At 42.1% G+C, this 12,750-nt stretch overlaps 1 protein-coding gene across 1 annotated transcript in view; it reads right to left on the reverse strand.

Moving 5' to 3' along the window:
- Positions 1–5,278: 5,278 nt before the first annotated feature.
- ppp2r2a.S (protein phosphatase 2 regulatory subunit B, alpha S homeolog) overlaps positions 5,279–12,750 on the reverse strand; it is a 28,109-nt gene continuing 20,637 nt past the window's right edge. Inside the window, 6 exon segments of the mRNA NM_001090669.1 lie at positions 5,279–6,376; positions 7,872–7,963; positions 10,066–10,235; positions 10,374–10,538; positions 11,175–11,352; positions 12,529–12,641. Of these exon segments, the coding sequence (NP_001084138.1) occupies positions 6,097–6,376; positions 7,872–7,963; positions 10,066–10,235; positions 10,374–10,538; positions 11,175–11,352; positions 12,529–12,641 (998 nt within the window). The 3' untranslated portion in view covers positions 5,279–6,096.

Here is a 12,750-nt window from a genome sequence, read left to right on the forward strand (position 1 = left end):
GGTATGGGGGATAAGCTCAGTTTTCATACATCAAAACAGTCCCCTGTGTCACTAGAGGTGCCTGAAACTGTGGCAATGAGGGGCATGCTTTTCCCTAAATCACTGTAATTGGGGGGCTGCTGTGTAACTGTTAAGCTGCAAACCCCAACCTTTTTTTTTTTTTTGCACCATGGACCATTTATAAAGTGAAAGGTCATAAACACTCAGCAAGTTTTACTGAATCTGCAGGCAGCACAAAAGGGTTGCCACCTGGCCAGTAAAAATGATGGCTGATTCCAATGTTATTAATAGGGAAAAAAGATGAATATATAGAAAGACAACCAAGGTGGCAACCCTAAATAATGTGAATTGTACCATTTAGGATGGGCCTGTGGGATGCCAAGTATAGACGGGAGAGATGGTGCTTATAGTAGTAGAGTTATAATAGTCTCTGGGAAGGGAGTGTGACTGTGGGATAACAGGTATAGTAGGGAGAGATGGTGCCTATAGTAACAGTGGGATAATAGTCTCTGGGAAGGGAGTGTGACTGTGGGATAGCAGGTATAGTAGGGAGAGAATTTTATTAAAATATTAAACAATTACAAAAGAAATACAATTACATTTCAATCAGATCAGAAGTAAGCAATAAATCAATAATACATCAAAAAGGAAAATAAACATTCCTGCAAAGCATCATGTTTCCGACAGATTTCTCAGTTTCCACATTATTTTCCCTCCCTGCACCCATCAGCCCATAAACAAGATTTAACATTCTGGTTATGTTCATATAATGCATATCAGGAGCCATCTTTATGTTTCTTATTTAAAGACTTGTCTAAACTTTTGCCTCCTGATCTTTTCACCTGAATCCTTATACCTGTCTCATGGCTCTCAATCCCTCCTTCCTCCTCAAGGGACTCCCAATCTGCCTCCTGGGATTCAGAAATCTCTTCCCTCTTACTCTTTTTCCTACTGGAAATAACGGAAGGGAGACTTTTCCTTTTCTCAGGTGTTTCCTCTATTCTCGTCGCTTCTTCCTCTGCCAATTCCCCCCATGATTTCCTCCCTGGCAAAACAAACCTATTTTCAGTTTCAATGGTAATTACACCAGGGCACTTATTCTCTTTAACTTTCTTCTTTGATTTGCTGCCCACCACTTTCCACTCATCCCTTCCTCTCCCCTTCTCATGGGACATCAGTACCTTTGTCTTTTTATTCCCTTCACTCTTCCCTGTGTCACTCTTCCTTCCATCTTTCTCTGCCTCCTTCCCTCTCACCTCTGTTTGGCGCCCCCTAGCTGTTTCTCTTACCCCTTCTGCTCTCTCCTTCCTCCTTGTCTCAGTCTGTGGCAGGTTCTCCCCTGGCATTGGGGTGCTCATCTCCTGTGCCAAATTGGGACAAGCTCGCTGAATGTTGCGCCAGGCTTCGGGGCATGATCTATAAGCATGGCCTGACTTCATGCACAGGTTACATTTTATTGCCTGGACACATTCTTTGCTCGGGTGCCCAGTCTCCCCACACAAAGCACATTTCTGTACATTACATTTCATGGCATAATGCCTGTTGGACCCACATTTATAGCATAGTCTGGGCTGACCCACATAGAAGCAGACACCCCTTGTTTTCCCAATGAAAAACGAATTTGGGAGATGACTCTGAACATTGTGCTCTACATGCAGTTTAACTTGGACTTTATATCCCCCCGTCCAGAAACCCTCCTCATCAAACAGTCGCACCAGGGGGGATAAGACAGAGCACTGGCGCCTGAGCCATATGAGGACGTCCTGCTCATGTACCGTCTCATTCTTCATCATTATAGTCACTACTTTAGTTTCAGGTTTGGAGACAGGTATTACCCTAAACCCCTCCCACTCCTTGGCCTCTTTCTTCAGATGATACCTCCTCCAGAATTCCTCCAACCCTTGGGATAATTTAAAACTGACGTCAAATTCAATATCTGTGACACTTGTTAGAGCATAAATATCTTGTGGGGTGAAATCCAACAACTGTTTAATTATGTTTCTGGCAACAAACCTGCGCCCCGGGAAATCCTCTCTCTCATTCTCCCACTTAATTTTAACTACATTTATTCTCTTATCAATCTGATCAGAGTCATCTTCCCTCTCACGTGCGAAGAACCTCCTCCCTTCCCAAACATTACCTCCAGCAGCCCCAGCAGCCCTCTCACTCCCACCTTGCACATTGCTCTCCCCAGCAGAATAAACCCCATTTTTTCCCTCCCCTCCCCCACTCACTTGCATTGCATCAACCACATGCACCTCAGCTGCACCTCTCCCTGCAACTTGCTCCACACTGCCCCCAGCACTCACAGCATTCATTACACTCACTCCCCCTTCAGCCAAAGCAGCCTCATCACTCACATGCATTGCATTAATTGCATTAATTGCATTCACCTGCACCTCACTGTCCCCAGCACTCACAGCAGCTGCACACACATTATCAGTATGGTTATCAGTATTATGTCCAACACTATTATATTGTGCAATGTCTGTAGCACTGCTACATTCAGCAACAGTTTTTGAACCCTCTGTTTCGTTAAGCAGTTCAGCAACTTTAAGCAGAGTCTCAGCAGTCACTTTGCCTTCCTGCATCTCCTTAAACCTCTGCAGGTTTCCATAAAGCTCCTTCCATGGCTCAATAACATTCAGAATGTCTTTAATGTAAGTCTCTGTCTCCTTCAAATCCTTATCAAGGAAAGTCAACTCCCGTAAAACCTGGTTTCTCCTCTCTCCTTTCAGCGACTGCAGTTCATCTATCAGTTTATCAATGTCTCTGTTTAAACCGTTTTGTTTATCTTCCAAACTCCTCAAGTCCTCCAATGCTTTAATAATAGTGTCATATTGTATCACAGTCTCACTCACTTTGGGAACATTCCCTTCACACACTTCTGCTTTCCCCATGGGGGTCACAGTCATTACCTGCTCAGTGTCCAGGGCCACACGGTTTCCATGTTCCTTACTGGCAGCCGCCATTTCCAGGTCACCCAGAGCACTTTCTGCAACCTCTAGGGCCATACTGCACCCAGGCTCCATGTTGTCTGTAGCCTTCTCCTGGTTGGTCAGAGCAATTTCTGCAACCTCCAGGGCCACACTACTCCTAGGCTCCTCACTATCAGCAGCCATCTTGCAGCCATCAGACTCCACTCTCTCCTCCTGGCTTGCCTCTGTTGTAGCTCCGCAGCTCCCTGCAGTCACTCCAACACCAGCCTCCAGTTCCACAGAGTCAGAGTCACTCTCCATGCCGCTTCTGGAATAGCTTTTCCTTTTCTTTCCTTTAATGGAGCAGGAAACCTTACCCTTTGTTGTGCGTTCCACGGTCACCTCTATATTAGGATCAGTAGTCCTCCTGCTACTGCCCAAACGGGTCTTCACTGAATAACTTGCAGGCATAATCTCCTTCTTCCCCATGGAGTGGGGAAAGGTAATAAAAACAAAGCAGAAGTGTCTTCAATACTAACCCCCAGACCCAGCCGGGCCTAGGAAAAGCCACAACTCCACAGAGCTCTCCAAACACCTCCTCACAGTAGCAGTAGTGATTAGAAAATGGCCTCTGGGAAGGGAGTGTGACTGTGGGATAACAGGTATAGTAGGGAGAGATGGTGCCTATAGTAACAGTGGGATAATAGTCTCTGGGAAGGGAGTGTGACTGTGGGATAGCAGGTATAGTAGGGAGAGATGGTGCCTATAGTAACAGTGGGATAATAGTCTCTGGGAAGGGACTGTGGCTGTGGGATAGCAGGTATAGTAGGGAGAGATGGTGCCTATAGTAACAGTGGGATAATACTCACTGGGAAGGGAGTGTGGCTGTGGGATAACAGGTATAGTAAGGAGACATGATGCCTATAGTAGCAACCTTCAATCATAGGGAACCCTACTACAGATAAGCTTAGGAACACATCACAAGGGAAAACTAGAGCATATTCTAGGGTTGTGAAGGCAGTGATCCCCAACCAGTAGCTCATGAGCAACATGTTGCTCTCCAACCCCTTGGATGTTTCTCCCAGTGGCCTCAAAGCAAGTGCTTATTTTTTTAGTCGCATAAAACCCAGGTGTACTGCCAAACAGAGTCTCCTGTAGGCTACCAGTACATATAGAGGCTACAATCACAGCCCTTATTTGACATTGCCATAGACTTTTTCATGCTTGTGTTGCTCTCCAACCCTTTACATTTAAATGTGGCTCACAATAAAAAAAAATGTTAGGGACCCCTGCCCTAAGGCATTAAAGGAAATTAATTGCCGTTTTAAACTGAAGGCTGTGGTAGAACATCCCTCAGCAGACAAAGCAGTCTCCACACCCTGTAGTGTACTAAAACCGGTACAACAGAGCTAATGCTGCGTATTTATTCTCAGGGGACTGGAGATGCTTATCACTGTTTCCAGAAGTGATACCCATCACAATAGCTATATAGAGGGTCTGTAGCTTTTTGCAGAGCAGAAAGGCCCCATACTGCCTTTGTCCAGGAGCTGGAAAAAGCTTACAAGAAGAGAAAAGCTGAGGTCTGGACAATCCTTACTATAAAAATCTTATGAGCGGTCCAAATATACAGACCCAACTACCTATGTTACACCAGACGGTGTGTTTGCTGCTGGTTATTCCCAATGGGAGAACATGGCAAGCTGATATCTTAAAGGAGAACTAAACCCTAAAAATTAATATGGCTAAAAATGCCATACATTATATACTAAACTTATTGCACCAACCTAACGTTACAGCTTTGCAATAGCAGCAATAATCCAGGACTTCAAACTTGTCACAGGGGGTCACCATCTTGGAAAAGTGTCTGTGACACTCGCATGGTTAGTGGGCTCTGAGCAGCTGTTGAGAAGTTAAGCTTAGGGGTCGTCGCAAATTATCAAGCAGAAAATTAGGTTTGTCTGTAATATAAGCTGATGCTACTGGGCTGATTAAATTCTGATGCCAGTTGCACTGGTTTCTGTGCTGCCATGTAGTAATTATCTATATTAATTACTAATCAGCCTTATACTGTGACATTTCTACTCTTTGTACTGTATTTTGTGAGTGGGTCCCTAAGCTCAGTAAGTAACAGCAGCAAAAAAAAGATGGGGAGCTACTGGGGCATCTTTGGAGACACAGATCTTCCCTGCTAAAGGGCTGTGGAAGCCCAAAACATAATGTACAACATTTCTAACCTACTTCTTTAGTTAGGCTATAGTTCTCCTTTAAAGGGCTCAACTTAGGTCTGTATTTTACGGCTGCTTAATCCAGAAAGCCCATACCCATCAGATAAACGTACATACTGATTACACACACACATCACATTTCTCCATGGTTTTTATTCAGTAGTTTTTATCCTTCCTTTTTTGGCTTTTTATTATTTTTGTTTTCTCCTTATATCCTTTTGTCCCACCCCCTTCAGTGGCAAAAAAGGCAAGAAGTGATTACAGTCAGGTTGTCTTTAAAAAGTGTGACCGAGACAACTTTCTGCCACAGACCTTCCCTCCCACCAATCCTGCCGAGGTCAAACCATTTCCCTGTGTGCTGTATAGCGGTTGGATTTATACCGGTGCAGGGCAGGGAGGGAAAGGGCAGGAGACAAACAAAAGTAGAACAGCGAGAGAGAGGGGACAGAAAAGGGGGTGGCAAATGAACTTGATGCCAGCTGTAAAATGAAAAAAAATCTAGAGTGGATAAAAAAATAAACAGACACCTTTGTACGGGAAAAAAATATAACAAGGTTACAAAATTCATTTCATTAGTACTGTAGGGGGTAACCGTACTCCGCCCTACAGGTACAATCCTAGACTGTAAAGGCCTTTACTGCATTTGACATCACAAAATAATAATAAAAAAAACATTAAATCTACAAGTCAGGCGAGATGGTTAAAAAGAAAAAAAATAAAGATACAGTAAACCCAGTGTTACTCCAGCTGGGCAAGAAAATGACAGTTGCAGGGGATTTTCCCCGCGCAGCTATAAAAAGAATATCAATGGCACCTTAAACACTGGAAAAAGTCAGACCAGGAGGGACTGGAAAAAAACGTTTCCGTACTGTTGGAAATTTTCCTCGGATTTGAAACAGGGTTATGAATTCTAGGCTCGACTATTGGAACTAGGGGCTGTCCCGTTACAAGTGCTAATTGACTCGGTCCTGGAATATGTACAGGTTATTGGTAGTAGCCACTGCGATGATGTTCTCCTTAGGGTGCCAGGCCGTGTGCAAGATCTTCTTGTTGAAATCAAGACTGTCCACCGTGATCTCGTCCTTCTTCCGCTTGCCGCTGGCGCACACCTTTCGGGGTTTCAGCACCGTGCGAGGTTTGCTATTCTCCCGCGACGCCTCCAGGGTGATGTCACGTTTGGTGTTGCGGTCAAACATCCGGAAGAAGTTGTTGTATGAGCCAGTCATGACAACGCTGTGGAGATAGTGTGGGAGGTAGGAGGTGAATACTCCACACCAGGGTGAATGTGCTACACCTGCATTATTATTATTATATACAAGCTCAGGCTGCTGCTCAAATTATGGGAAAACTGAATTGGTCATGGAAAGTGGAGGTATAAATAGCTGCATCCGAGATCAAAACCTTACCTCAGATCTCTATTTAGTCTGGATAATCTCCAGACACCTTTAGGGTAATGGGACATTTCATCGCCTGCGATAAGTCTTGGCTATCACAGACAACAAAATGTTCTTTGTTTCCTTCCCACTGGTTAAAATGCAAAGGGTGAAACACACGGTGTGGCAACATTCCAAATTAGCCCAATGTTTCCTTGCGAGGAAACTTCATAACTTCACACTATGGAGTATATTTTATCAGAGTGAAGTCAGAGGTCCTCTAGAGTGAAATTCCGCCACTCTGCATTCATTTTCACCCATTGGTAAATACTCTTAAAAATCCCATAGAATGGAGAGTGGTGATCTCTAACTTCACTTTTTTTGATAAATATACCCCTAAGTTTACACCCTACCAGTGATTTACATTCTAACCTGTGGGGCATCAAAACACTGTGGGGGTCATCAATACTGGGCAAATTTGCCCATTGGCAGTAACCCACAGCAACCAAATTGCTGCATTCATTGTTCTACTTGCAGCGGGTTCAAAAAGCTAATCACTGATTATAGGTAACTGCCCATGGTCAAATTTGCTCAGTGTTGATAAATGAGAATGCGTATGCTATAAGCCTTACAAGCATCTGTAGCCATTTCCTACCATGAAGTGCTTATGTAACATGCTCCTTTAAAGGAACAGTAACACCCCACAAAAAATGCAAGTCTATTAAAGTAATAATATAATGTGATAATGTGCTACACTGGTAAAACTGAAACTCTACAATAGTTTAATAAGAATAATGACTAAGAATAATAATGAATAATAATAATAATGCTTCAGAAACAATACAATAGTTTATAGAAACAAGCTGTTGTGTAGCCATGGGGGCAGCCATTCAAACACAGGATACCCAGCAGATAACAGATAAGCTCTGTAGTATACAATGGGATTCTTCAGAACTTATATGTTATCTACGGTGTATCCTGTGTTTGAAACTATAGTAGTGTTTATGAAGCAAACATACCAGTTTTACCAGTGCAGGGCAACAGTACATGATATTGTCATTCCTTTAAAACACTCATTTCTTGATGTTACCGGTCATTTAAAGTGGGTAACCCAGCACAGAGGAAGGAATCTGAAGCTCATCTGTTGTTCTGTTATCTACCAAAACATGGCAATTTTTACAGATTAATTCTAAATTGTTGAAACAATGTTTTTGAGGGATTAACGGATATCTTGCTTGCATTACATACAAATGTATAGCAGTGAATGCCAAGCAATGTGCATACAATTCCCAGAATAACATTCAGCCATATGCACCTTCTAGCTGTAATTGATTTCTGTTTAATGTAGTACTCACTTGTCTGGCCCATTCCAACAGCACTCGAACTTGTCGAAGATGCAGTCATTTTCATATAAGGAGCAGAGCTTACTCCTGAGGTATTCATGTACCTGATTAGAAATTACAGTCAGTTTAGCAATATGCAGATTCTTTGATTACAAGACACCAAAGGCTTTTCTTGCTACACCTGGAAGCTTTAAAATGGCCAAACACAGATATGTCCATCCTCACAGGGGGCTCCTCACTGTCTACATTGCTGCAGCTGGTGCTAAAAACACCAGTAAAGTAGTGTTGATTTGGCTAAGAAGAATATAAAGCAATGTAGAGAAGGATCCAGCACACATGTAATGCCAGAGCAGTTTCCAATGTATTTCATAACCCCCGTGGATACAGGGCATAAAGAAGTCCAATGACAAACCAGCAATTAGCAATCTGCTTGCTAGGGTGCAAATTACCAGACAGCAAAAGCTGGCAATGGAGGACTTCTGCAGCAATACCCTGCAATTTTCTGTTAACAGGACCACCACACTGGGGTATCAGGTAAGTGAACTTTGCCCAATTATAAAATAGCCCTGGGTGCCATTGAGAAATATTAGCCTTGAATATAAAAATACACTAAGCAACATGAGCATTAAAGGAGACATAAAGGCTAAAATTAAGTAAACTATCAGAAAGGTCTATAAAAATACACAAGTAAACTCTCAAAGTAATGCTGCTCCGAGTCCTCTGTCAAAAGGAATACAGTATATCTTTCCTTCTATTGTGTACACATGGGCTTCTGTATCAGACTTCCTGTTTTAAGCTTAAACCTCCAGGGCTAGGGCTTGAGCATGCTCAGTTTGGCCTCTCTTTCCCTCCCTCCTGTAATCCGAGCCCAGAGCTATGAGCAGCAGGAAGAGACTAAGGCAGGAAGTCATGTCACACAAAGCTAATATGGCAGCTGCTATCCTAAACAAACAGAGCTTCTAGAGCTATTAACTCAGTTATGGTAAAGCATTCTGCAGAATAAATATAGTGTTATAGCTTGCACTATTGTGACTAATCTATTGGTAATAATCTGCTTCGGTGCTTTCCTTCCCCTTTAAAGCTCAAATAAGCAGAAAAGGAATTTAGATGTGGAATTATGGGAAATTAAGCATTGCACCCTCATTATCAATGACAAATTAAGTATGTATTCACTGTGACTTGGGCAGTACCTTCATTTTCCTAGTGCTACATAATATACTCTACGCGGTTTATTGGATGAGCTGTATCTGGTCAACTGACCTGTCCTTGTCTTGTGCCATAAGTAGCACAGATCCCTCTCTCAGCATCTGTTTCACTTCATTCTGTCTTCATGCAGCAGTTGAGTGTCAGATAGTTAGATAGTCATTGACAGTTAGATCCAAATATATCTTATAGAGGATCTTCCTTTCCTAGCAGATGTATTAGAGCTCTCTCAAATAACTTACTCCAGTAAAAACAAAATCTAACAAAACTGCTTTTTGCACAAATCCTTCATGTAGAGAGACAAGATGTCTGGTGATTTTAATAGTGTGAGCTCTAATACATTTTAAAGGAGCCCCCCTATAAGAAAATATCTAACTGTCAATGGCTATCTTGACACCCAACTCCTCCATGAAGACAGAATGAAGAGAAACAGATGCTGAGAGAGGGATAGTGAACATAAACTTGATTTATTTCAGTATGCGGAAGTTTCTATTCATTTAAAATTTTTGCAATAGTTCCCCTTTAAAGGAGAAGGAAAGGTTAAATCTAAGTAAGCCTTATCAGAAAGGTCCATCTAAATATACCAGTAAACCCCCAAAGTAATGTTGCTCTGAGTCCCCTGTCAAAAGAAACACTGCATTTCTTTCCTTCTATTGTGTAAACATGGGCTTCTGTATCAGACTTCCTGCCTTCAGCTTAAACCTCATTGCCCTGGGCAAGAGCATGCTCAGTTTGCTCCTCTCCCCCCACCCCTCCCTTCTCTACTGTAATCTGAACCCAGAGCAGGGAGAGACTCAGGCAGGAAGTGATGTCACACCCCATTAATACTACAGCTCCTATTCTAAACAAACAGAGCGTTTCTAGAGCTTTTTACTCAGGTATGGTAAAACATTCTACAGAATAAATATAGCATTCTAGCTTGCCCTATTGCAGCTAATCTATTGGCAATAAAATGCCTCTCTAGCTTTCCTTCTCCTTTAAGGCATATGCTATGATAGCTGACCTGATATGTTTCCACGGGCCTGCTTTCCATATTCAGATCCCAGATCTTGACTGACAGATAGTCCCTAGTCATCATATAGCGACCGTTGTGGCTGAATTTCACATCAGATATGGAAGAGATGATCTCTGAGAAGAATGACCTATTGCTGGGATCCTCTGGCTCCTCAAATACTGTTGATGAAGAATATATAAAACAATCTTAACCCATTGTTTAGCATCAGACCATCAGCCTTTACGCTTTGTCTTAAAAACACTAACTGTAACCAGGCTGTGGGGAATGCATGCATATAGTACCTGAATGCTACTTACACTTGGAGTGGCGATCGCACAACGCTGACTCGCGCATGTCACAAAGGCGGATAGTGCCCTTGCTGCTGCTGTATACAAAAGTGTTACAGTGGTGAGGGTGGAACTCTGCAGCAGTGATGACTTCCGTCAGCTCCTCCATGTTGGCAGGTTTAATATCTACAATATCTGTGACAGGGAGTGAAGGAATTGTATTGTACAGATTATCACTTAAAGGGGAACTATCGCGAAAATTAAATAAAAGCTTCATCATACTGGAAAAAAAACTTTCTATGTAGAAGCAATTAAAAATTCTGTACGGTTTCTGTAATCAAGTTTATCTTCACTATTCCTCTCTCAGCATCTGTTTCTCTTCATTCTCTCTTCATGCAGCAGTTGGGCTTGTACTGAAATCAGTTATTTGAGTGAGCTCTAACTCATCTGCTATGGCCATTGAGAGTTATATCCAATATATCTTATAGGGGGATAAGATATATTGGATCTAACTTTCAATGACTATCTGACACCCAACTGCTGCATGAAGAGAGAATGAAGAGAAACAGATGCTGAGAGAGGCATAGTGAAGATAAACTTGATTATTTCAGAAACAATGCAGAATTTTAAATTGATTGCATTTAGAAAGTTTCTGATTTCAATATGATGAAGCTTATATAAAATGTTCATTTTTGCTATAGTTCCCCTTTAAGCACCAGAGCTGTATGGCCGACACAATAGTCCCAGGATGGGGGTATTATATGACCCTTTCCATAAAGTAGGATTAAACATACTCCAAACCATTTTAACTCCAAGTAATAAAAAGGATACTAAAGCTCCGATCCGTTATTTCCAAGTGCCACAAGTTGACTCTTAGGTCATCCGCTGATAGGTAGGTCTCATAGTCACTGTTGACAGAGATGGAGTTGATGTGATACGTGTGGGCATTGGCGAATATCCGTCGCGGACTCGCTTCAACCATCAAGTCCATGGGGCGGAAAACCGGCACCTGCAGCGGAAATCAGCATGAAGGAATTATTAGCAGAAGGGAGGAGGACATTGATTTTAAAGAGCTATGTATGGAGTCCATGCACACCTATTTTGTGAAACCAAAAGAGAAAGCAGTGGGTGCTAGAGATAACACTGCACCATTTAGGAGTAGCACAAATGCTTTGCATTTATAAGCCTTTTTCTGGTTGAGAAGACTTGTCAGAATGTTGGTGCTGACCTTGTGATTTGTGCTGGGACTGTTGAATTGGGCATGCAAGCCAAGGCAGAGCTTAGCCTACTGGATTTTCCATCTGCCCTCTTAATATCTATACAATAAAGGACAGTAGTGTTCTAGCCTCACAGGCAGGTAATGGAGCAATTAATGGACACCTTTGCGTTATAGCATGATTTTCAGGTCACAGGCATAAAAAAAACAAAGTTACAAACATAGCGAACAGTTTAGTAATCTCATTAAATGCTTTAAGAGCACCAGGTGCTGCAGATTCCAGGAAAAAAACTATAAAATAGTCTCTAGATGGTACTATACTTCCTCCAGATTAAAATAGATTTATAAACATACAAATGCTGATGTTGGTGGTGCAGCACAGATCCTCGCTACACATATTCTGGACATTAAACCTTATTGGGATAATATCAGACAAGCGATGCCATATTTTGAATTATGATATAGCCGATCCAGCTTAAGTTTTGTTATTCCATATGGATAAACCACTCTACCTTTGTCTCCACTATCGAACCCCATCTACTGAATGCAGCTAAAATATTGATACCACAGAAGTGGAAACAAACCACAGTACCAACCAAGAATGGTATAAAAACTGGAGGAAATACACAAATTTGAGGAACTCTCCTTGCTCTCGCCAGATCAGTTTAGTATTTATAGTACAAAATGGTTCAGTTGGCTTTCCTTTAAACAGTCAAGACTACTACTAACTAACATCTTCCTCATAGATCGGAATAGACCCCCCTCCTCTGTTCCCCTATTTCACCCATATAATCTGTTTATCCCTATATCCATGAGATTGTACTTTTCATTGTGATTTGAATGCCTCCATTCAGATTTTACCTGCAAATTGTTATTTATCTGCAAATGGTTATTATTGTGGATACATGTGTAGCCTTACAGAGCGTTTGCTCTATAGGAGTCATCAAGGAGTTAGCTGTGGGAACTCACCCTTAGTGTGGTCACAGTGGTTGGATCCCTATACCTCCCATTTTCTTCCTTTAGGTTGTAACCCTCTGGCCTCTTGTCACGTTCACTGATTTTCCACAGTTTAATAGTCTTATCTGGAGAGAAAACACAGAGACCTTACACTCAGGAATGATAATGGTGCTGTCCAGAACGCAGGGGAACTGCGCATATATCCAAAGGCTAAACACAAAGAGAGCACTGTCT

The sequence above is a fragment of the Xenopus laevis genome, chromosome 3S (genome assembly GCF_017654675.1).
Source record: "Xenopus laevis strain J_2021 chromosome 3S, Xenopus_laevis_v10.1, whole genome shotgun sequence".
Taxonomy (NCBI): Eukaryota; Metazoa; Chordata; class Amphibia; order Anura; family Pipidae; genus Xenopus; species Xenopus laevis.